Source organism: Meles meles, chromosome 13 (assembly GCF_922984935.1).
Source record: "Meles meles chromosome 13, mMelMel3.1 paternal haplotype, whole genome shotgun sequence".
Lineage (NCBI taxonomy): Eukaryota > Metazoa > Chordata > Mammalia > Carnivora > Mustelidae > Meles > Meles meles.
In genome coordinates this window covers 30273785-30300685 of record NC_060078.1, presented here as the reverse complement: position 1 = coordinate 30300685, position 26901 = coordinate 30273785, and the positions used below count along the sequence as shown (strand labels likewise).

The following is a 26901-nucleotide window of genomic DNA, read 5'->3' as shown; positions in this document are numbered from 1 at the left end:
CAGCTTATGATCTTGGGGTCATGAGATCGAGCCCTCCACTGGGGTCTGCACTCAGTGGAGAGGTCTGCTTGAGATTCTCTCTCTCCCTCTCCCTCTGTCCCTTCCCTCTACTCGTTCTCTCTCTTACTAAATAAGTCTTAAGCTGGGTGGGAGACCAACTCCAACCATGACATCCTCAGCAATGGTATAGGAAACTGATCAAAACAATTCACCAAACGGATTTTATTCCCATACACAGTTCCTTACAGTGCATTATCTTAGTGCTATACTACAAATGGCCACTATATAAAGCTTTAAATAAAATCTCTAAGACATTTGTAATTGGTAATTTTTAAATGTTAAAATAAATAATTAAATCTTAAATCTTTAAGAGCTTATTTTCCCACGCAAAAACAAAACAAACAAAAAAACAGTAAGAGATAGCCACAATACCATAGCAAGGAGTAAATACATATGAGGGGGAAATAAAGGTTTTAAAATATTTTTATTTGCAAAAATAAAAATAAAATAAAACTAATCTGAATCAGGTTCCTTCTTCTTCCTTCTTGTCCCTTTTGAGTGAGTCCCATGCTCTGTTTTGTCTTTGCCATGCTCCGTTTGTTGTGTTAGCCACTCTTTTTCTAGCTGTTTCAGCATGTCTGCAGTGAGGAGGCCTTGCTGCACCAATCTGGAAGCCAGGGATTTCTCTCCTGCACCGGGGCTGGGTGTCTCAGCAGCTTTACTCCCTAATGTTTTTGTTCCACGCATCCTTCTAGCTTGGCCCTTCACAGTTCCTGACAATCGCGACTGGTTCTCTGCTGACAAGCTCTCCAAATTCAACAGCTTTTGTGCCTCTGAAATTTTAATCAGTTTGGTGATGTTGTGTACACCATCTTGGATAATGCCATCCAGTTCTTTCTGGAGGTCTCGAATAAGGCTGGCATCTGGAAACATATCTATAAACCGGTAGCTGGGAAAGAGACACATTATGTTATAACAAGAACTCTTCTCACAGTATTGGACTAATCTCACTGACGTAACTACACCTTGACACTGATTAATCCCAAATGTTGTTTTTGCAAACTCTGGCCAGTGCTTCTGATCAACTCTTATTTCTGCCCCAGCACACCTGAGCAATACTGTCATTATGAGGGTAGGTCATCACTCTCATCTTAAGTGATTCTGGTATGTTCCCCCGTGGGACATGCCCCACCTTTGAAAATCACTAAGCTAGCACAGTACCTTTCAAATATTAATGTACAAGTGAATCACCTGGAGATCTTGTTAAAATGCAGTCTGATTAAGTCTGTGGTGGGCCTGGTAGTCTCGTTCTAACAAGTTCCCAGGTGGTACCAGTGCTTTCGGTCCAGGGACCACCATTTGTGTAGCAAGGGTCTAGTAAACCTTCTCACCTACCTATCTGAACTAGAATCACAAGAAGTCCCTCAGTCATTTTTAGAATGTATATAAATAAGGCTCAACAGCCATAATGGACAATAAACATAACATAAAACACCCTGCAAAAATGTGTCTAACTTGAGAGAGCAAAAGACCATTTACTCTTAAAATCTTTGATTTCCCCTATTACTTAGAAAAACAAGAGTACATAAAGGAAAAATGTGATACCTTAGCCACAGGTAAAGATCCAAGACATCATGGACAGCTTCTAGATCCATGAGGTCTTTAATATTCTTAGGTGGAAGTAATGGCCATTTAATATATCTGCGTAACCATGAGAAGGTCAGTGGCTCATTCCTGCTATACTGCCTGGCAAACTGAAAGAGAAGAAAAGAATGGTAGAAGAATCAAAATTCACCTAAGTCTGCAATTAGAAAGAGAAAGCACAACAAAAAATCAACTGTGGTTGTTTCAATAAGCAGGCTGGTATCTTTCCTTCTTTATACTTTTCTTAATTTTTAGAACATTTAATAGGTTACAAAGATACTTTTAAGGAAAAAGAAGGGGAGGGGGAGTTTCCTTCATTTTCCAAAACCAAGGCAATAATATGTGAAATACAGAAATTGTATAAGAACTAACTTTCCAGAGCCTAAGTCTTGTTAACTTTTATGAACATTTAATGTTCTAAGTTCTGGACAGACATTGAAGACTCTCATTTCTATCCCTTCAGGCAACAGTCCTATAACTACAAGTATGAGCTGTATCTTGCTAATGTCCTCCCTTATCATAAAGAAACTCTTTGGGGTGGCTTGGTGCAAGGTTGCGTATGAGTCAATCAAACTGGTAAAAAGACTCTGCCTCTTCACTTGGCTGTGGTGTTTTGGCTAAGACACCACTCTGTGCTTCAGCTTCCTCATCAATACCATAAGACCACCACACCTCCTCCTGGAACCACAGGACAGTGCTGGAGAATGTGCTTGGAAAACCAAGCTGCTCCCACTCCCCAACAATGCTAGGCACAATTACGCATCAGACCACAACCATATGACACAGATATGGCCCACAGCAGACAGACCACAACCATATGAGACTTCTAGAGCAAGAGTTTAAAATCTCTAGCTTCAAGAATAAGCTGATTTCAAATAGTTCATTTGCTGATTAGGGAAAATTATCTCTAAATGTTTAACCTAAACAAGGCAGTTTTAGAACAACTATGGTTAAATAATGTTATGATTTGGAGCACCTGGGTGGCTCAGTCAATTAAGTGGCTGCCTTCAGCTCAGGTCATGATCCCAGAGTCCTGGATCGAACCCCACATCAGGCTCTCTGCTCAGTGGGGAGCCTGCTTCTCCCCCTACCTCTCCCTCTGCCTGTCACTCCAACTGCTTGTGCTCTCATTCTCTGTCAAATAAATGAAATCTTTAAAAAAAAAGTTATGATTTTATTAAATTCAGTCACGCATTCTACTAAGCTTAGTAAGTGCCAAACAGGATAGCCATGAAGATGGAAATGTGACCATACTAACCTGCTAAAAGCAGGATAAGCCAAACTCAGTTTCTTTTACAAAGACAGTGGCGTTAATATTAGTGGCCACAAACTAGTGGAAACCCGGTATGTAAAAGAGTTAAGTACAGAGCTGTGCAGAGAAGGGAAGGGAGAGATGCCAATCAGGTACCTCCATCCAGCAGCCAGCCCTAAAGGAGCTCCCTAGAACACTGATTCCAAACAACCATCCAGGGAGGCATCAGAGACCATCCAAAGGATTGAGCTCTTTTATAGTTCAGTAAGTAATGGTGATCAAGAAAAAAGGAAAAATCTCCAAATTTAACATGCTACCACTAACAGAACATATAAGCAACTGTTGGTCTGTACCATTCTGGACCTCTTACTCCTTAGAAAGAAAAGAACTGCTTCATTAGAAAAGCTGTGTAAAAGGGATCAAGGCCATGGTCTCGAGCTCTATCCAGGTCAGGTTATAGCAGTTGAGACTTTGTTCCATATACTTCAACCTTATGCCAAGTAACTCCCCCATAAATGTCAGTCTAAGAAACGTATTTTCTAGGTAAATACCTGGGATGTGCAATACCTCTAAGACACATTAATGGGAAAAGAGAAAGGCAAGGTGCAGAATAAGTCAGCACAACATTTAAGGGAAAACACACCCACGCAACAAAACTAGAATTTCTATATGTACACACACATAGGCAAACGCAACGGAAGAGGTCTGCGGTGACGCAAACTGTTAACTGCAGTCTTTGTCGAAGACTGGGATTGGGGGTGGTAACCCAATTTAACCTATCTGTAGTGTTTTAACTTAGTGTAGCGAGAAAACATTTATGTATTATTTATGTGACTGCAAAGTAATTTAGAACATAAATTTAGAAACAGATTTGGTAGGAAAACAGTTAGTATGCAGAATGCTGAGTTCTACAGAAAAGACAGCAGTGAGACTACAAGTGCAAGGAGGATTCAATGAGGAGGCCTTTGGGGTTTAGTGAGATAGCACTCCAGCCACAGGCAATAGGGGGGAGAGGCAAGAGCTCTGCGAGCTGAGAGGACATGGCAGGGGGCTGGAAGTTCAGCTTCCACTGCACTTCCCTGCCCCTCCTTGTCTGGGAGCATCCTGTACTTCTCAGAAGGCAGAGGTTTGTATCCCTATGCAAATGAATGAAAAGAGGCTAGAACCTTGGCACCAAACGCATTAAGACAGCTATCCCTGACTCAGTGCCTTATAATTAGGAAAACTGAATTTCCAAAAAATATTAACCAATGCCATTAAGAAAGAAGTGTATTGGGGGGCGCCTGGGTGGCTCAGTGGGTTAAAGCCTCTGCCTTCCGCTCAGGTCATGATCTCAGGGTCCTGGGATCGAGCCCTCCATCAGGCTCTCTGCTCAGCAGGGAGCCTGCTTCCTCCTCTCTCTCTGCTTGCCTCTCTGCCTGCTTGTGATCTCGCTCTCTGTCAAATAAATAAATAAAATCTTTAAAAAAAAAAAAAAGAAAGAAAGAAGTGTATTGGGGCGTCTGGCTGGCTCAGTTGGTAGAGCATGTTGACTTTTTTTTTTTTTAAGATTTATTTATCTGTCAAAGAGAGAGAATACATGCATAAGTTGGGGAGTGGCAGGTAGAGGGAGAAGCAGGCTCCCTGCTGAGCAAGGAGTCCAACGAAGGGCTCAATCCCAGGATCCTGGGACCATGACCTGAGACAAAGGCAGACACGCAACCAACTGAGCTACCCAGACATCCCAGAGCATATGACTCTTAATCTCAGGGCTGTAAGTTCACATCTCACATTGGGCATGGACATACAAACAGACAAACAAACATTAAAAAGAAGACCAAAAGAACCATTAGAGGAAAAAAAAGTGTATCATTAGGCAAAGAACCAGCCCCCCAAAATTATACTTGTTTTTGTTTTAGCTTCTTCACAAAGGCTACCACATAAACCCAAATACAAAGCAACAGTTCCCCTGACCCCCAAAAAATTGCCTGTAAGAAAAAAAGAGCCACTTTATATTTAACTTCTTATATAGTATCCCATATTGAAAGATACTCTCCAATTGTTTTACTTTACATAACAAAGTGTTGTTTGGGGAAATGCAAGGACTTGAAACAACACAAATACAAAGACAAAGGCTTACCTGTAACAATGAAGAACAGACAAAGGGCTGCTTCTTGTTGATAGGAGCTGTGCAGAAAACATACCGCACTCGGAGACTTAATGGAATATGTTGGATCAACTCTGCAGAAAATTTAAAATCATCCATGTTGCAGACAAAATACTGCCCATCAACTTGTGAAAAGTCTACAAAAATATCCTGGGGCGGGGGGAAAGATACATTACTGGACTGCCTAAGAGGGCAGGAATAAAGTGCTCAAGTCTACAAAGGACAATCTCTTCAAATCTGTAAGTCTTTTAGAAAGCCCCGCTTAATCCACTGCCTTCTCAAGCTGAAAGACCTCCCCCATAGCCTTCCCAACCTGAAATACTCAGAAAATTCCTCAGGACAAGAGTCCCAGAAGATTCTGAAAGAACATTTTTCCATCTTCAAGATAAACTTCATAGGTAGCAACATCATAAAACAGACTACTCACTGATGCCCAGGAGGTTAACCTGTAACTGTCTGACATACCAACGTTTTTAGAAAAGAAATTTTAGATTTTAGAAGAGATTTAAAAGTGAGTTTTTACTTACAATAAGATTAGAAAGTGTTGTATCAGGAAGATGGTAAGCAAACATTTCAATCTGCTCAGCAGTTGGATGAAGACCGGCTGCCTTTAGTAAAAGAAAGATCAACTCTTCAGTTTTCTTTTTAAAGGACAACTTCCCTTAAGTTATTTCAAAATACTATATTCAGGCTAAGCTCTTGTCAAATTAGTTAAATGACAAGAATTTGAGTAAAAAAGAAAAAAAGCAACATCACTTTCCCATTTATTACCAAAAAGGAAGCTGATGATTTAGTAAAACCAACCAATTACACCCAACTGAGTACTTAGTCAATCTTTCACAGGTATCTTAGTTATACTCCTAAAATCTATGATGATTTGACAGAGTACCAAAACTGCTTTCCAGGGTCTCAGTTATCTTCACTGAACAAAAACGAACAAGGGAAATCAATCGCATTAGCCAAGGCAATAAAACTGACAAATACAGGAGAGAACGTCTTAACTGGAGGCCAATGATCTCGTCAACGGTATTCCAGTACCAATACATGCCTACAGTTAAGTATACGCAGAGAGAAAGGGCATGGGAAAGAGCCGAGTCATGGGAAGGAGGCCGAGTATGAGGACAGGAACTGAGGCGCACAGTAGAAAAGTGCGGATGTGTCATTATCAACTGCACTCTTAACAAAAATTACAGAAATTAAGTCAATCACAGCCTTCCTCCGGGAATGTTTCCTTGCATCACCTCATTTCTACTCCCCTTTGCCAGTACCCCTGAAGAATAAAACAAGCCACGTTAATTTATAAGTGAATTTTCCAAGCAACTTAAATTTTAACAGTTTGCTTAAAATACATACGCTGCTGCCTCACTAACTGCACTAACCAAAACGGAACCCTGTCCTTACTAGCTCAAAGTTGTATTGCTTAGTACTGTTTCTGCCCCTCACTCAAGGTTTCTTCTACATTCAAGCTTCTCATAATTTTTCGATCTGCTGACACAGCTGTGTGTCCACCTGAAGCAACTACACCCCTCCCCGACCCATCACCAGACAGGAAGAACTAAAGGAGTATCAGGTTCACTACACTTGTTTCATCTGGACCTTTCACTTGCACACCATTCTCCGATAAAGGGGCCCCTATGCCTCTCTGAAGCAGTAAAGTAGGGCTTTCTTGACATGATTTTCACGGCATAAAACTTTCTTTTGCTTATTTCTATTTCCAGGTGTCAGAAGCAAGAGTCTGGAAGGTGCGTGAAGGAAGGAATGACTGTCCTCCACGGAGAAGTAATTAACATGTTACATCTTACCTTTATAGGATCCACAGGCCTATTCAAAATTTCCTTTAATAAACTGAGGTCTTCTCGATTCATTGTTGTCACTTCTCCTTCCTTATATTTTGAACTGAATCTACCAGCTCTGCCAGCAATCTGCAAGGCCTGAGAGGTGGTAATTGGTTCTATTTCTTTCTCTCCCTTTTCATTGATAGTGGGTTTTATAAGGGAATAAAAAATAATTCTTCTTATGCTCCTGAAAGAGAAATAAAAGTACTTGCTCAGACTGCTGAATAAAAAACTCTCCATCATTTGGGTCATGGCAGAAATGCTCACTGCAATTCTAGTTTAGGTTAGGCCTGCTTACAACCTTGTCCACTGTTTACAAAATAAGGAAAAGAGGTTTGTCAGTAATTCTTTTTCTTCCCCTTAAATAACATTTTTAACAAATGTGTAAATTTACTAAAATCATTAAATTGTACATTTACAAAAAAAATTGTACATTTACAAGGGGTAAACTGTGGAGTACGTAAATTATCCTTCAATAAGTTACAGAAAATAACTTTTCTTTTTTAGATTTTATTTATTTATTTATTTATTGGGAGAGAAACCAAGAGCACGAGCAGTGGGGAGAACTAAGGGAGAGGGGAGGGCCAAGCATACTCTTCACTGAGTGCAGAGCCTGACTCAGGGCTCGATCCCAGGACCCTGAGGTCATGACCTGAGCTGAAATCAAGAGTCGCACACTTAACTAACTGAGCCACCCAGGCACCCCAAAAATAACTTTTTATTTTTTATACAAGTAAACCACATGAAGTGCTCTCAGACTGCTTTTAAAGTTGGCTGCTACCCCTGGGTGCTCAGTGGGAAGTGAGTGGCATCAGACTCTTGATTTCAGCTCAGGTCGTGACCTCAGGGTTGCGAGATCAAGCCCCATGGTGGCTGTGTGCTCAGCAGGGAGTCTGCTTGAGATTCTCCTCCCTCTACTCCTCCCTTCTCACACACTCTAGTAAAAAAACAAAACAAAAACAAAAGTAGGCTGCGATTAACAGTTATTAACATATATATTTATTTTTAATATATATTTATATAAATATATGCATATTTATATAAATATAAATGAATAAATATTTACATTTAACATATAATAAAGCTATTAACAGCTTTGAATAGTTCTTTAATTCACAAAGGTATAATTGCCTTGATTACCCAGAGAGGACTATTTAGGCATAATACTGTTACTCCTAGAGCTAAGGCCTAGCCCCACATTCATAATGGGCACTCATACACTTGTTGACTGAGACTGAAAGTACAATGGAATAACATAACAGTTATGTGGTAATGGTAGGGAGTATCATTCAAAACTCCTGGTGCTGTTTATTTTCTTTTTATTCTCTCAAGAGATGTAAACAAGATAAATCTCAGAGCTATATTACAATACCCATTCTTCTAAACCTAAATGTTTGGTCATTCTAATGCCAATTAGAAAATGTTTAATTGCCATCTAACCCATTGACTATCCATGAGTATTAAAAACAAATTACTTACAAATTAAGTCCCATGCCAATTGCATCTGTAGCAACCAGGATTTTGCATGGATCATCAGGATCATTAAACTTTTTTGCTTGAGCAAGTTTGGTCCCTAAAACAAGAAGGTTTATGTTAGTTCATCATTTTCAGTCTTTTAACATATCACACTAAGTATATCTTGGAACCCCTCCCCTCCTACTCTCCATTTTTATGAATAAAACTCTTATTGTTTCTGGGTACCAGGATGGCTCAGTCAGTGAAGCATCTGACTCTTAATTTCAGCTCAGGTCATTATCCGAGGGTCCTGGGATCAAGACTGTACTGGGCTCCACGATGAGCATGAAGTCTGCTTGGGATTCTTTCTCTTCCCCCTCCCTCTGTCCCCCTCACCCCACTGACACTCGTGCGCTCTCTCTCTCTAGGGGGAAAAAAAAAAATTTCAGGACTGTAACTCCAACACAATTACCAAACTGGTATTTCACATTTTAATATTTTTGTTTTGTTTTGTTTTCAGAGAGAGCCAGGAGGGGCAGAGGGAGAGGGACAGAGAGAAACCCAAGCAGGCTCCATGCCCAGCACAAAACGCAACATGGGGTTCGATCTCACGACCCTAAAATCATGACCTGAGTCAAAATCAAGTGTCAGATGTCTGAGTCACCACATGCCCCTCTAATGACTTGCTATAAAAAATCATCAACTCGGGGCGCCTGGGTGGCTCAATGGGTTAAAGCCTCTGCCTTCAGCTCAGGTCATGATCCCAGGGTCCTGGGATCAAGCCCCACATCCGGCTCTCTGCTCAGCGGGGAGCCTGCTTCCTCCTCTCTCTCTGCCTGCCTCTCTGACTACTTGTGATCTTTGTCTGTCAAATAAATAAATAAAATCTTTAAAAAAAAAAAAAATCATCAACTCAACATTTAAAATACAGCCTAACAACAGCAGCAAGAACTATGAATTTAAAAACTTCTGTACCCCACCAAGATGAACCAGAAGAATTTATTTTATATGACCCATAATAAATTACTAGTTTATCAAGTGACATAACTCAGTACCTTTTACTAAGTTCTCTATACACAGCATGACACAAATAGCAAAATTAAGAGATTTCATATCTGTCATAATGAAAGCCAATAATTACCCGGTGGGAGACTGCCATATATAACAGCTGATTCCAATCCCCGAATTTCAATCTGTCGACTCACAGAATAAATATCATTCTTGCTAAAACAGACAATGCAGTCCCCAGGCCGAAGGTTGTCTAATGATTCTAATGCATGATCCAGCACAGAAACGGGGGTAAGCCTCTCATAGCTTCGAACCTACAATAAAGATGTAATATTTTAAAATAACACACTTAACTTCTTGTGATTAATACGTAAGTAAAAACCTGCAATGAAAAGCTAAATACTGGGGCGCCTGGGTGGCTCAGTTGGTTAAGCATCTGCCCTTGACTCAGGTCATGATCCCAGGATCCTGGGATCGAGCCCTGCATCAGGTTCCTGTAGCAGGGAGAATCTCCTTCTCCCTCACCCTCTGCCCCTCCTCCCTGTGTTCCCTCCAAATAAATAAAATCTTAAAAAAAAAAAAGAAAAAGTAACTGACAAGTTCCAACATTTTTCACAGGAAAGTACAAAAAAACACATTATTTTTCATATTATAAATGTTACCATCGGTTCTCATTGGTATTTCTAAATCCCTAAAATGCCATATAGCATTTCAGAAAATTTTCAAAGCACTTTTATATAATTCAATTTTCATGGCAACTTGATAACCTCAGAAGGGTTATTAACTATTACTTCCATTTTATAAGAAAGTAAAATAGAGCTCATATAAAAGATCAGGTCTGATAAAGGTCCTTTCAGTTCTGGTCTTCTGTTATTTGCCTAAGAATGTAAAGCTAATGACAGCAAAGCCTAGAACCCAGATTTTCTTCTACTACATTCTAGCCTCTCCCTGAAAGCTGAACATAAAACTAAAAGACCAATTTTTTAAAATTTGTTCATCTTATTCAAGAACTACAGTAAAAAAAACACAACAAAACAAAAAAAACCCCACAAAAACCTAGGATTAAAAGGAAACCAGTTACTTTCTATGAATTTAAGAAAGGGATACAAACTATCTCTAGCAATTAGATGTATATCAAAGGTCCTAACACCAGAAACATCTGAGGCTCTGAAAACCATGAACTTTTGCTAAGCCTCAAACTTCCAACATTCCTGACTTAGTTAATTCTAAAGAGATCTGCTCAAACTCCAAAAGGTTTTGTCAAGAGAAGGTGAAAAGTCTCTTGTACTTTTGGAAGGCTTACGGTATGTTGGCCATTCTGCCAGGATTTCAGATCACGATATTCAAGCAAATATGTATGACCCAGTCAACTGGGAGGAAATGAAGCATTAATTTTATTTCCGTTAAGTTCCGACTATGCCACTATCTGGGACCTACGAAGCACTGCTGGGGTACTCTAGGCTATTTGCTACACCACCTTGAGAACAAAACGTGTAATCTAGTACCTCCACTTCCTCCCCAGTCGTGTACATAAGCTCAGTAACCAGGTCAATAGCGGCAGATTCTCCACACAAATGGACCTCTTCAGCACAGAGTCCTGTTAAATGCAAAATCAGTCATTTTTTAAAGATATGAAATTGAATATATAATACCTTAATATAGCAAAAATGCTTTGCTTACCTACTGCTTTACAACTTTACCAAGCCTGTTCATCAATATTATCTCTTTGATGCAAACCTCAAAATAACAACCTTCTAATGGGCAGAGACTGTCTCAAAGCTTTTAAACTGGTTTGGCCGACGTTTTGAGTCTCTTTGAGGGTGAAACCAGCCAGGATTAGAACCTGGCATTCTGATGGATAGCCCTGAATCTTATACTTATGTTTTTCAAATTAGGCTCCATGGAATCACTAAGGGCCTCAGAGGCTGAGGACTGAAGGGTAAATGAAACTACAAGCTCCTTACCGCTGAGCAGATCCACTGTCACCTATTTTAAATTACAGATTTTAATGTATATGCTTTGTTTGAAGGAGTTCAGCTACTTGTTTTTAAATTTCAAAACACATGACCTACAACATACTGATCAAAAATCTACTCCAATATCAAGCAGTGAAATGTTCATTCATATCCATGGATCTCAAACACTCCAATTCCAGGAGCCTATCCTAAAGAAATAATTAAATAAATAAATAAATAAATAAAAAGCTACGGCCACAAAAATTTTTACTGTAGCACTATCAGTAACAGGAAAAAATGTTCCACTCTATAGGGAAAAAAAGCACAGCTCTTCAATGGAGAATAGGTAATATTAGTATGTGGTGTGAAAAAAAGTGTATGAAATAAGAAAACTGAAAAAAAGCAAGATACAAAATAACATATTTACAAAACACCATACTCATCACAAGGAAAAAGACTGGGATAAAACACCAAAATGTTAATCCCGGTTGTGTAAAGATGGTGAGATTTGGACATTTTAACTTTATTTAACTGGTTATGCTAACTTTATAGTAAGAGAACTAGATTTCCCATTTTTAAAATAATAATTAGGAAATAAGAACTCACCCTAGGCTGACCCTCAAAAAGAGAGGATCCTAATGACTCTATTTGGCAATGTCAAGCAGAGAAATGCATCTCCATGCAGATGTCACAAAGCACACAGCTCTTAGTATTAAAACCACTAACCTAGAAGTGCTCTGGTCCAAGCCCATCCTCTGGCTGGATCTCTGATCATTTGAATTTCATCAATCACGGCCACTTCATCTACAATGAGAAGTTATCATGAGCAATGCAATCTACTTAAACGGTGTCATGAACAAATTACAGCACCACAACTCAAGCTTCTGTCACTACCATCACCACCATCGCCACTCACTAAGCACTTCTTTCCTGGCAGGCTTGCTCTAAGTGCTTTACAACTGTGACTCAACTCATCTTGGCAACAAACCTATACAATAAGTATCACCGTTCTAGCCATTTTACAGAAGAATAAACTGAGGCCCAGAGAAGTTAAATCTCTGGCTCAAGGTTACACAGCATGCGCAGTTAGTAAGTATAGGTCTAAAAACATGAAATTCAAACCCAGGCCATCTAGCATCTACTGGGTCCCTTTGTCTTATGAGACAGCGTGGAGAATCTGCTTCATAAGAACAAACACACCCAGTGGCGCCTGGGTAGCTCAGTTGGTTAAGTGTTTGACTCTCGATCTCAGCTCAGGGTCATGATCTCAGGGTCATGGAGTCAAGCCCTGCATCAGGCTCCACGCTCAGCAGGGAGTCTGCTTCAGAATCTCTCTCTCCCTCTTCCTCTGCCCCTCCTCCTGTTTGTGAATGCATGCACATGATCTCTCTCTAAAATAAATACACCTTTAAGGAAAAAAATAAATAAATAAACATACCCACAGGGTAGTAAAAAAGAGGAAGTATCTACACTTCCAGGAACAAGGAGTAGACAGCCCTACTTCTCCATCACAGGAACCCAGGCAGATGTCAGGAATAGGAAGAAGAGCGAGGGTCATTCCCTGATCTTTAACTATGCTCATTCTCAGGAGTTTTAAGCTCATCACGACAGCAAAAACTGTACCTCATTTTATTTTCTAATGCCAAAATGCTTTTGACCATATTATTTTCTTCTCTTTAAGTCATGTAAACTGTATTTTAATTTTCTTCCTCAAGTAACAAGGAATTGAGAAGAGCACATTAAAGAAAAAAAAACTAATATGCACACAGTAACATTTAGGAAACAAAAGAAAGCAAGCACATTTTATACTGAAAAACCACAGATTAAAAATCACCTATTGCAGTTGGGTACATACAAACAAGATTAGAAATGAGGGTACAGAAGAGGGAATTTTGATTTATAAACTTCTGTGCTATCTAAATTTTTATAATGTATTACTTTTATAGTAGACTCATTCTTTTAAAAAACTATTCATTTGCTCAGAAAAATTATTAAAATAGAAAAAGCTAACTAAAGTACATAATGTATAATCCCTATTTAATTAAATATACACAACCACAATGCACTCAAAAGTACATTCATACACAACACAATCACAAACAGAAGAAATCTGGAAAATACACACCACAGGGTTAAGGTTAACACTTGTTGATTCTGGATGGGTAGGATTGGGAGGTTGTAGGGTTTTTTTTCTTCTCTTTGCATTTATTTTTGTATTCTCTATAATGAAGACATGATTGCTTAGTGGTAAGAAAAAATTAATTTTTATTTAAAATATTTTCAAAACTACTTAAACAGAAGTTCACTGAAGTGTGATACAATAGTGAAAAACTTTTTTTTTTTTTTAAAGATTTGATTTATTCATTTGAGAGAGAGAGAGAGAGAAAGAGAACATAAGCGGAGGGGAGTGGCAGAAGGAGAGGGAGAAGCAGGCTCCCCACTAAGCAGGGAGCCGGGACATGGGGCTCAATCCCAGGACTCTGATCATGACCTGAACTGAAGGCAGCTGCTTAACGGACTGAGCCACCCAGGTGTCCATTAGGGAAAAACTTTAAGCAACCTAAGTATTTTTTAATACAGGAAGGAATGAATAATTTTAGTCATAAGATGGAATTTCAGCCTTAAACTTTATATATATATATTTATGATAGAAAAAAAAGACATATACCAATACACATACAAATGATACATGTATAATAAGACTAGATCTAAAAACAGGCTGTGTAGAAAAAAAAAGCAAGTTTCAGAATGATAATACAATATGGTAATCACATTAATGTTTTAAAATACACAATCCAGGGGCGCATGGCTGGCTCAGTTGGAAGAGCCAGGACTCTTGATCTTGGGCTTGTGAGTTCGAGGCCCACACTGAGTGTAGACGTTACGAAAAGAATAAATGAACTTTTTTTTTTTTTTTAAGATTTCATTTATTCACTTCAAAGAGAGAGTGGGAGAGACCACAAGATAGGAGTGAGGGAGAAGCAGACTCCGCGCTGAGCAGGGAGCCTAACATGGTACTGGGATCATAACCTGAGCTGAAGGGAAACACTTAACCAACTGAACTACCCAGGTGTCCCATACATAAATACACTTTTTAAAAAAAGTATATTTGGGGCACCTGCATGGCTCAGTTCGTTAAGCATCTGACTTGATTTCGGCTCAGGTCATGATGTCAGGGTCTGCGCTCAGCAGGGAGTCTGTTTCCCCTCTCCCTCCCCCTGCTCGCACGTGTACACATGCTCGCTCTCTCTCTCAAATAAATAAAACTTTTTAAAAAAATTCTTTAAAATAAATAAATACGTAAGTAAAAATAAATAAACAAAATACACAATCTACAGTGCTTACAGGTAATACATATCAGTGATAGGAAAAAAGACAGGAAAGACATATACCAAATACTTGATAGCACTTGGATCAAAAGAGGAACTGAATCGAGGAGTGGGACAAAAGAAGTATCAAACTTGTTAACATTTTAGTAACTTGAAGAGAAAAAAGGAAAGGAACATTCAAAAGCAAACACCACAGAGAGTTTGGCATTTATCAGCGGTTCTGAGCACTAGGGAACTACTGTCCTCCTCATCTCCATTTAAATACTTTTTTACAATAAAAAACACATTTCATATGTTCATGTATATTCTAAAATTAGAAAAAATTACTAAACCATAGTGTTTTAAATGGCATGTACATACAAGGAGTTGTAACACTGCACATCTCAACTGTACAAGAAACGTGGGCAGCCTGTTTCCCATCTGGCTCCACGGTCACACGCTCCTCCCCTGTTACCAAGTCACACGGAACACCCTAGGATGACAAAAAGAAATCTGGAGTTACCACCACCTTTAAAATGACAGCAAAAATGAATTTTTATGTTTAATAGAGTATTCTTGCCATTACCATCAAATTCATTCCCAATCCTGTAAAGAAAATTTTTATGAAAAATAAAAGCGGTTCCCTTACATAACCTACATAAACTCTGAAATATCTCAAATCAGCTAAATTCTCAGGTAATACAAACATGAGAAATTATAGCAGTTTCACTTTTTAACTTTGTTTCTGTACTGTTTTGGTTTATTAAAATAAAATGAATAGTTGTTTCTATATTCAAGAAGAGTATTATAAATAATATTTAAGAACATAACAACCTCCCAACAGAATTCCTTGAGAAGCAGCAGCATTAATAGTATGGTGTAATAGTTTGCCCAGGACTGAGGGGTTCCTCAAGACAAAGGGCTTTAGGTACTAAATCTTAGGTAAGTCCTGGCAATCTGGGACAGCCAGTCTCCCTAGAGGCCTGAACTAATCATGAAGAAACATCTGAAATATCCAAACTGAATGACAGTTTACAACACAAATGACTGGTAGTCTTCCAAATGTAAAGGTTATGAAAGATAAAAGAAGGTTCCTGAGCAACTGTCCCAGATTAATGGAAACGAAAGGTATGACAACAGAATACAGTGCTGAGACTCCGGACAGAATCCTGGGGGGGCTGGAAGAATGTGGTGGTGGTGTTACTGACAACTGGCAAATGCTGAGTATTGATTGTGAATTAAATAATAGCATTCTATCAATATTAAGTACCTTGTTTTTGAGAAATATCATGTGCTTATGTAAAAGAAAGTCTTTGTTCTGAGGAAATACTTTCTTATTTTCGATAAGGAGGCATGATGTACGCCAAACACACAAATCATCCAGAATAAAAAACAGAGAATGCAAATTATCTTCCTAAGCCTGTTCATCTCATATTATAGTCATAATAAAATAATGAATAAGAACATGGCCCGTTTAGTGAAACGATGCCTCAGCCAACAGGGCATTCAGTCCTTTGCAGGTCTGAACAGGTGACTTCAGTCTTTATCATTAGTTCTAGTTGATAGCATAAGAGGTCTAATCAGAAAAAAAAGGTAAATTAAATATCATAACAGAGTAGGTTAACTCTGAGGAAGAAAGGGGGGCCTCAGAGAGAGTTTCAACATATTAATATTTTATTTCTTAAAAAAATAAATGAAACAAGTATAGTGGAATGTTAGAATCTGATGGAAGGGGCGCCTGGGTAGCTCAGATGGTTAAGCTTCTGTCTGCCTTTGGCTCGGGTCATATCGCAGGGTCCTAGAATCGAGCCCCACATAGGGCTCCCAACTTGGTGAGGAGTCTGTTTCTCCCTCTCCCTTTGCCTCTCCCCCTGCTTATGTGCTCTCTCTAATGAATAAATAAAAACTTTAAAGAAAAAAAAAAAAGAATCTGATGGGAGTCGGGTAGTGGATTCAAGTTATTTACATGTAATTCTCTGCATTTCTCTGTATTTGTGAAATAATCTGATACTGTATTTCATTCATTCCAATACACATTTTTTCACTTTTTAGTATATCTGAAATCAGGATGTAGCCCAATAATAGATGGCAAGTCAGAGTTCATTGGCAGTTATCTTTTTCCTTCTCAGTTGTACATAAAATAATGGTACATCTTACAAAGTACAATGAATTATGGCAACTTTTATTAGTGGTAAATTACTACATATGCCCTTTACCACCTTCCCACCTTTACCCTGCCCAGCCCTCCCAAATTAAGAAGAAAGAGAGCAAATATTTGGTAATATACTAACAGCAGCATTACTCTTTTCGAAGATCTCATGTGCCAGTAATTTTAAAGGGCCACAATACACTCCAGATTTTGCTGACAAGTATTTCTGGATTGCATGATAAGTCTTTCCACTGTTTGTAGGGCCTGAATGGAATATTATCTTCCGCTGTATGGCTCTGGCTTCTGGGTACCTAAAACATAAGTGGGTAAACAGCTTATTCCCATTAACCTCAAAATCAACGCTGACAAAGGTATCAACTGAAAATGATTCCAATGAAACATCCTATTAATATTCACATGACAGCATCTTTGAAAAACCAAATAAAATGATGAGTTTCAGATCCACACTAAAATAATGACTGTTGGAGCACCTGGATGGCTCAGATGATTAAGTGTCTGCCTTCAGCTCAGGTCACAATCCCAAGTCCTGGGATCGAGCCCCCCATCAGTCTCTCTGCTCAGTGGGACGTCTACTTCTCCCTTTCCCTCCGCATGCCACTCCCCCTGCTTGTGCTGGCTCGCTCTCTTGCTCTCTCTGCCAAATAAATAAATAAAATCTTTAAAAAAAAAAATTTAGGATTTAAAACTTAACAAATACTGTTTTCCAAGATTGGCATTTACTAACTAGTGGACAGAAAGATCTAAATCCAAATTAATTTCTTGGCTATTTTTGCCACTGTACAAGTCCCTTCTCTTCAGGAGTCAAAGTAAGTTTAAACTGCTATCAGCTCCACAGATAGGCTGACATCATTTCCACAGCTCTAAATACATGACCCTGTAAGTAAATATTCCTAAGCATCTGAATTTCAACATGTACCATGTAATGACTGTGTCTTCTGTCTCTGGCCATGAAAAATGGTACAGGACTTGACCTCCCACCACAAACAAGTACAAAACTGGACAGAATACACACCACAGTTGCTTGGGGACATAAATGACAGGCAGTATTAGGACTACAAGGCCTGAAACAAAGGAACATTTGAGATGAGCCCTAATGCACCCCAGTAGGGCACAGGGAGGTAGAACCCAAGCAAAGTATAACAGTCCCAATGAGCTGAGCAGTAGAGATCAAATTCAGAGACGCTACAGCAGGTGGAATTTGAAGGGAGAAGTTGGAAGAGAAGCAAGGGTTCAGTGGAGGAGATGCCTTGAAGTCTACGTAAGACTTCCCTTGGGTCCTTGGCCAAGGGCTGAGCTGAAGATGAGCAGGCCCTAGCAGAGAGCAGCTTGCTAAGGGTTTGAGCAGAAAGTCTCAAAGAGGTGGCAAAGGCACTAGATGTGGAGTTCTAGCCACAGTGGTGGTAGTGGTGAGAGCTCATGAACACCCTGGCATTCAGCTGACACTAGAAAGGCCAAACTTAAATTGTAAGGCCAACACTCTAAAGTAAGGGCTACTGTCTAGATTTGTCCTAGTAAAACCTACAAGCTAGCATGATCAGAATCAAGGGGAGACACCAGAATTAACTGCCTGTTTTTCTAGGGAAAACAACTCATACACTCTTTAGGATTTATCATCCAGCCTACAATAAAAAAATGTAATGATCAGGGGTGCCTGGATGGCTCAGTCAGGTAAGCATCTGCCTCTGGCTCAGGTCATGATCCCAGCGTCCTGAGATCAGGCCCCATGTCTGGCTCTTTGCTCAGCAGGGAGCCTGCTTCTCCCTTTCCCTCTGCTATTTCCCCCTGCTTGTGCGCTTTCTCTCTCTCTGTCAGATAAATAAATTTTTTTTTTAAAAGGAGAAGAAAAAATGTAATGATCACTAACTTTGCAAGATTAGAAACTAGTATTTCAAATCCACAAGTAAAGAAACTAACCAGTTCGGTGGTATTCTTAAATCACTGATTTTACGTAGGTCATCCTTACAGTCCAACACAGGAAATATCTGTTTCGCGTGTCTCAAGAAAAATGGAAATAAATCATCCACATGAGCTGAAAAATAAAATACTGCATTAACAGGTGCAATCTACATGTTATCCCCAACCAGACTTAGTGAAATTTTCCTTCTTAGTGAACTAGTCAAGGGAACGTTGCCAGGATTAAAAGAAAAATTCTGGAGCAAGGAACTCCCGGGATTGAGCCCCACATCAGACTCCCTGCTAAGCAGAGATTACAAGTCTCCCTTTGCTTGTGCGCTCACTCTCTCTCTCTAATAAATAAAATCTTTAAAAAAAAAAATAAGGGGGAAAGGAAGGGGAGGGAAGGAAGGAAGAAAGAAAGGACGAATGAACTTGGAAATACACATTAGCAAGACCTATGGTTACTGAAGACAAATGCAAACACTACATTTAAAAAAATCTAACCAAAAAAACTCAGTGGCAGAAACAGATGGAATCTGCCACGTAAGAATTCTATCTTCTGTGGGCGTTCACTTCACTGTGGCCTATACACAGCACACAGTGGAGAGCAGAGGTAATAGATCAAGGGCCCAGTCTTCTTCCAGTCTAAGATATATGGCTCATTTACTGATCAGTTCAGGGACCCACTATAAAAGCAAAACAACCTAGAAGGCCTCCTATGAAAGCACAGAATTATTTACAGACAGTGTAAACAGGGCCCACTCTACAATAAACAGGCTCTGACCACAGAAATAAACATGAAGCATGCAAAGAAATACAAAGTATGCTCAACATATTTTAAAAGAGATTTTTAAAGTCTCTAAACACTTACCTGCACTGAAGCAAATGTCATTCAAAATAATGTGAATGTCCACATCCAGAGAATGAGACTGCATGATGTAATTTCTAAAGCTGATGAAAGCTTGATGGAAGAGACGAGCTGCGGGAAACACAAAAGCACAATAGGCAGGGCTCAGTTTTCTTTCCATTTCTCATTTAAAAGTGTACATACACACATCACACCTGACTCGTCAAAGTATCCTCTCTCTTTTGGGGGCTCCTACAGCTGGTTTATTATGATCTGGCCGACAGTGAAATCCTAGCACAGGAGGGAAAAATGCACACACAGCTCCTTTGCTGTGTGTCCGGCCCACCAGGTGCATGTTGCCCAACTCCTGTCAAGACAGAAGCGAAGGTCAGGGACATCGTCCAGACAGTGTGTATATACTTGTTTCCCAGGCACACGAAGTCTCACACAAGACTGAAAGAGCTATAAGCTAAGAAGTAATAAAAAATCTCTAATGGAAATGCTATTAGCCTTACCATCGAGTCCATAATCAGCACCCAGTTTCTGAATTTCTTTCCTCTTGTAAAACTTGTCTAAGATCTTCTTTACTTCATCTGAAAGAAAGATGTGCTTAACATTGGTTTTCTAGGTGGAGAAATGCCCAAAAGAACAAAAGAAACTTGACGTCATAACACTCAAGGCAGGAGTTACTGTTTCAAGTACTTAAAAATTTCAGTTGATCACAAGCTTTTTATGGCTTAATAGTGCAAAAGAATGTCTAGAAAAATTATAAAGTCAAATAATAGAATATTCCTGTTATACCACAGAGAAGTAAGCCAGGTGCCAAAGGATTAGACATCATCCTTAGCCTCCATCAGGCCACTCTTAGGTGACCATATTCTATTTCACCGACTTACAACCTTTCTAAACATCTAACCATGAGCAGTTAAAAGGTATTTAAGAGGACAACCAGTGCTGCAAGGACCAGATCATCACGCTTTTATGCAAATGACTAAAGAGGTCAGGGGTGATCTTTAGTTTGAAGATGACGACTTTAAGAACAGACTACACTTATTTTGTTCTAAATAGTATAACTACAGTCAGTGGGAAGTGAGGGATGCAGATTTCAGTGGAATTCATGCAAGAACTTCTAACAATTAGAACAGTGAAAAGGGGCTGCCTCAAAAAAGTGCCAGCTCCCTGTCACTGTAAGTACCCAAGCAAGGCTGAGCAGACTGCACATCACGGATGATGCCACAGAATCACTGTGCTGGAGGAAAGGGTGAGTTACATGTCTGCTGAAGCAACATAACAGCATGAATCAGTAATTTCATAAGTGAAAATATTTTAATCAGTCAAGCTGCAATTGTATTAACATCGTACATGTTAAATACTACTGCATTATTCCAGAGATAAATGTTCTACTGATCCTGCCACACACACTGTATTTCTGGGAAGGGAGGCCAAAATGGAGGATACCGTCTTTGCCCAGGAAACACAGAAAGGCCAAGTGGCCTGTACTTCTATCTCCTGCACAAGTACCAACCTCATTTTCATGCAGCAACAATACACACAATACTTACTAAAGAAATAAGCCTGTATTAATAAAGCACCCACTAATAACAATTTGTTTTGCATAATGGGAAATTTTTAAATCACTGGCTTAGGCACTAGATTTGCCCACAATGAAATGTAAGATACATACATATATATCACCTATAACTGGCAGCTATCCTGATATTTCTGGGTATCTGTTACTTTGTACCCAGTGGGAGTAATCATCTCTTTCCATCAACAGTGGAAAAATCACCAACAAATAAAAGACTGGAAAAAAGCACAAGCAACTGCTTGGAGAAATTCTGCAGAACTAGACTCAATACAAACTGAAGATACCACATTTGTTCAGAATTAATCCATTTTCTATAACTAACACTCCAGTGTTATGCAAGAATCAAGACATTCAAGGATACTTTACTCAAGCATAAGGTTTCTTGCACTAAGTGAAAAACGCTAGTCAGAGAGACCATATATTGTGTGATATTATTTATATGAAATATCCTAAGAGAAACAGAATGTGAATTAGTCATGCCATGGGCTGGGTGAAGGGGAGTGGGACTAGAGGAATGTGGAGTGACTACTACGGGGTATGGGATTTCTTTTTGGGGTGATGAAAATGTTCTAAAATTAAATTACGGTGATAGTTGTACAACATAACCATTACACACTTTAAACGGATGAATTTTACGGCATATATGTTACTTTTTGAAGTTGCTGAAAAATGACTATTACCTACACAAAAATTTCTGTATCGACACTTTATCTAAGAGGGTGTTCCAAATCCACTACCAATTTTTAAAAGAAAAGTGCAAAAAACATTAATGGAAATAGCACTAATTTTTTTTTAATTTACTACAAAAGTATATGAAGATGTAAGTTTTGCTTTTCATAAAAATTAAGCTTTCACAGTTTCACTATTATTAACAGAATGACCTGATTTTTGGTCATAATTACTTCCCATTAAAATTTAACAGGAATTGGGGCACCTGGGGGCTCAGTGGGTTAAAGCCTCTGCCTTCAGCTCAGGTCGTGATCCCAGGGTCCTGGGATCGAGCTCCACATCTAGCTCTCTCAGCAGGGAAGCTGCTTCCCCCTCTCTCTCTGCCTGCCTCTCTGCCTACTTGTGATCTCTGTCTGTCAAATAAATAAATAAAATCTTCAAAAAAAAATTAACAGGAATTAAAGGATACACCCTCTGGATCTCAGCCACAGTAGAAAGGACTCAGTCACCACAACTTTTCACCAGGTCATATAGCTTTCTTCCAGCCTCCTGCAAAGGGAGCCTAGGATTTAATATGGCTATGCTGGGTCTCAGCTACATTTGCTAAAATTAAGAGGCCCACAATAAACTCCAAGCCAGTGGCATTGTTTTAAATGATTACATTTTCTTTTGAAGAGAAAACAAAATGTTCAAGACAGTCCATAAGAACAAGTTCTTTGGGGCGCCTGGGTGGCTCAGTGGATTAAGCCGCTGCCTTCGGCTCAGGTCATGATCTCAGGGTCCTGGGATCGAGCCCCGCATCGGGCTCTCTGCTCCGCAGGGAGCCTGCTTCCTCCTCTCTCTCTGCCTGCCTCTCTGCCTACTTGTGATCTCTCTCTCTGTCAAATAAATAAATAAAATCTTTAAAAAAAAAAAAAGAACACGTTCTTTCCTAAAATGGGAATCTACTGCACTTGAGTGTCACACAAAAGTTAACAGTCCACTTTATCCCACCTACGCCATGATAAACAACAAAGTAGCCATTACCAATTGTGGTTGCTTAAACCACAGGAATTATCCATTTTGTTAAAATGTTTTAATTCACTCCTTTCTCTGTACCCATCCATAACTAAAGAGAATTCCACCTCAGTACATCAAAGCTACAGCTCACTTGAGGGCTGGAGCAGATGGAAGGTTATACAACTCAACCTCTCTTCACAACAGAACTGGAAAGGCCAAAGCCATAGTGGAAATGCGGGTGGAGGGAAGTGATCAGAACAGGCTGGGAAATCTCTAGGATCCATAAAGGAAAGGCAGCATTAATCCTGAAGAGGCTGTACTAGAGACAACCTAGTGGTGGCATTTACTTCCTTTCCCTCTAATATTACATATTACTATCCTTGTCACTGGATATGCAGATGAGCTGGAATATTATTTTAATAGTGACCAGAACTCATGATGAACCTTTTTTTTTTCCCTTCCAAGTTTTTATTTCAATTCCAGTTAGTCAACATACAGTATAAAATTAGTTTCAGGTATAGAACATGCCAAATCTTTCATATCATCACAAAGGGAGTTAGAAGCACTAGATTTGCTCCCAGCAACTACTGTAGCAGACAGGTGCATCAGACTAAACGCCTCAGACCCTTCTGCCCCGCGCTCCAATGACAGGTGTGACAGCAGCACTGAGACGGAGGAGCCTCAGCTATTCTCTACACCCCCAAATGTGTCTGTGCCTGATACCCTGCTTCAAACTACAGCGACTTTACCAAGTCTCTGCTCCTTCATAAGGTTCCTCCTGCAACCATGATTCTTACCCAGAAAGTTAGATGAGCTCTGAAAAAAAGTGTCACCTAAGGGGCGCCTGGGTGCTTCAGTGGGTTAAAGCCTCTGCCTTCAGCTCAGGTCATGATCCCAGGGTCCTGGGATCGAGCCCCGCTTCGGGCTCTCTGCTCAGCAGGGAGCCTGCTTCCTCCTCTCTCTCTGCCTGCCTCTCTGCCTACTTGTGATCTCTGTCTGTCAAATAAATAAATAAAATCTTTAAAAAAAAAAAAAAAAAAAAGAGTGTCACCTAACAGTCTATACGGGGACTGTCTCCACAATCTTGACCCCTACAGCATTATATCCAAATGCCAAAACAAATCAGTCCAGGCGTTTTGACAAGCTTCCCTCAAACTCTGACTCCAGTTCACTCTACTAACAGGGAGGCGAGTGACTTCAACCCTCTTGCCACAGCTCTACATATCCAAGCTCCAATGTGCATCTACCCATTTTCCAGTACTAGAATCTATACGGAAACTACCACAACCTGCCTCAATTCATCTGATACTCTTCCTGGGAGTGACAACTGCTAATAAAATCCACCAAGAATATTATTTGTTGCTGCCACCTCCTGTAAACAAGCCAGTGATGAATCAAAAATCAAAAGGAGATCACACTCTGCTGGTACATCTGCCATCCATGGTCAGCATCAAGACCAACATCAAGGTCTGGATGTTACTATCTTCCTCCTTTGCTGCCCCATTTGGGACTGCCCAAGCTTCCAGTCTCAATCACCTTTCCCAGAAAGAGGGCTACTCTGCCATCAAAGGTAGTTGTACTTGGGCACCTGGGTGGCTCAGTGGGTTAAAGCCTCAGTGTCGGTCATGATCCCAGGGTTCTGGGATGGGGCCCCGCACTGGGTTCTCTGCTCAGCAGGGAGACTGCTTCCCTTCCTCTCTCTCTGCCTGCCTCTCTGCCTACTTGTGATTTCTGTCAAATAAAAAATTAAATCTTACAAAAAAGAAGAAATAAAAAGGTAGTTATACTTCATGGCTAGAGCTTATAAACTTCTAGAAGTTCTAAACTTCTTAAAAATTCATAATAGTGCCCAAAGTTCTTAAAAATACTACTCTAGTGGAACCAGCTGATTCTAAGTAGAAATATGTCTGAGGAATTTTACACCAGCTATTATAGCCTAAAGAATAAAACCTAAGGAAAAAAGCCTTTGTTGATATACTAACCTAAAAATACATTATTTTATTAAATCCTCACATCAACCTAGATTTATAGGTAGGGTAGGTTATTTGGGCTTCTAAGGGAATATTCCCAGTTTCCACATATCAGATTCTTATTGCAGGGTGACAACCCAAATTTCATCTTTTTTTTTTTTTTTTTTTAATTTGACAGGAAGAGAAAGTGAGAGCACGAATAGGCAGAGCAGCAGGTGGGGAGAAGGAAAAGCAGGCTCCCCACCTAGAGGGGAGCCCACCGATGCAGGGCTCCACCCCAGGACCCTGGGATCATGACCCAAGCCAAAGGCAGATACCACCCAGGTGCCACAACAACCCAACTATTAATTCCATTTTTCAAATAGCAAACGTTTAGTACAAATAATATTAGCTTACATTTGTTCATCCCTTTATATTTTTCAAAGAGCTTTTTCTAATATGTTCTGATGATTTTCACAACCCAGAGATGTAGGCAGAGAAAATATTATGCTCATGTTACCAAGAAGGGAAATGGAGAAAAGGTAAGTAGACTGTAAATCAGACCAGTAACTTAAGTGCTGCATGACTATCACAAATATGCACCATCTTTCTACTCGCAGTCAATCTGCATCCACATGGCTAAATGCGTTATAATCAGCCAGGAAATACAGATAGGTAGATATTCAGCACCTACTGTGTGACTAGAACAGTGCTTGGCACATAGTAGAGATACGAATAAGTTCTGGGGGATAAAGACACCGTCAACCTCAAAAGGGTTATTAGGGAAATTGAGTCACATGCTTACAATGGTACCTGTCTTTAGCAAACACTCAATATTAAGCCATAGCTTAAAAAAAGAAAGAATGAATGAATCACAGGGACATTCCAGGCAGTGAAAGTATTCTACTACTGCCCTCCAAAACAAGATTTGGCCCATAATAAGCTACAGTTCTGTATTTTTAAAATTACAATAGGGGTCACAAATGTTGCTTGTTGAAGTGAACTGCCTAAGGTAACTCCTGGAGCGCTAGTGCCCTGTGAAGCTACAGCATTCCCACAACCTTCCAGAGCTTCATTTGGTCAGAGGAAATTCCCTGCGCCCTAATCATCCAGAAACTAAAGTCATACAGTCCTATAATCTGAAATCCCCCTTAAAACCATTTGCACGCCTCCCTGTCAAAGCCATTCAAAGTTAGTTGCTGCCTCTTGCCGATACTGAGCAATTCCTTTCCCTCTGGAGTCCTGGATGGTCAAGGATACATACGACCTTTCCGAGGAACCCTTTTCATGTTCTAACTTGTATTAGAGTTGGTTATCCATATGTCCTTCCTCCCCACGAGACTAAGTTTCTGGAGCGTAAAAGAGCTGGATCTGAGTCTGGTTCCTCTTGGCAACTACCATACAGCCTAGCAGTACCAGGTCTGCGTAGATGCCAATAAATGACAAAGAATCCTGAAAGAAATCTTACTCTGGCTTTTCAGTGACCATCCCCTCGCCCGTTTCAAGGGCAATAGTTATGGGCTGCGGAGGAGAAACAAGGAAGGATGCTCCAAAGAGCGGTCGTCCACCTAACCACTCAAGAAAGGTGGAAACGTCCCATCAGAAGGGGGTTTAAACCATTCCGAGAGGAGCGCAGTGAAAGGGAAAAGACAACTTCTGGACGGCATATTCAAGACTCAGGAAGACGCAGTCCCAAGCCTTAAGGGGCTCACAAACCAGCGCGATAAGCAGACACTGACAGACACCATGACAACGCTCGAGGGGACCGCGGGTATCCACGGCACCAGGGTGCAGCTTCCTCGCGGCCACACCTCGACCCCGCAGACACCCCCGCCGCCCTCACTAGTCCCGCACTTACTCTTATCCAGAGGGCGGGTTAGCTCGGCCCCGACATCGCCATCCGCGCTGGGGCCCTGAGGTTTCACAGTCAGCGGCACGAACAAGGACGTGTTCGGGGCTTTGGAGCCTCCTGAGGCGGAAGAGGAGGAAGAAGAAGAGGAGGCGGACACAACGGCACACACGCGCCCCAGAGCCCCAGGCACGCGTTCAACGCAGGCGCGATGGACAGAGCAGACCGCTGCCCGGTGGCCAGCCCGGCGCCCCGCCGGGAGCCGAGCCCACAACAGGGCACACCGGGGGAAGGACATCGAGGCCGCTGGCCCTAAGAGAAGTAGGCTGGA

General features: G+C 40.3%; 1 protein-coding gene across 1 annotated transcript; it reads right to left on the bottom strand.

Moving 5' to 3' along the window:
• Positions 1 to 207: 207 nt before the first annotated feature.
• Positions 208 to 26901, bottom strand: SUPV3L1 (Suv3 like RNA helicase). The gene is made up of 15 exons (XM_046028020.1): positions 26580 to 26901; positions 20032 to 20109; positions 19541 to 19648; positions 18688 to 18802; positions 16895 to 17063; positions 14985 to 15096; positions 12022 to 12099; positions 10846 to 10937; positions 9474 to 9654; positions 8357 to 8450; positions 6845 to 7064; positions 5570 to 5650; positions 5016 to 5192; positions 1606 to 1754; positions 208 to 949 (listed from the first exon to the last, which is right to left on the bottom strand). The coding sequence occupies exons 1-15, from the start codon at positions 26866 to 26868 to the stop codon at positions 514 to 516; spliced, it is 2379 nt and encodes a 792-aa protein (XP_045883976.1). The 5' UTR covers positions 26869 to 26901; the 3' UTR covers positions 208 to 513.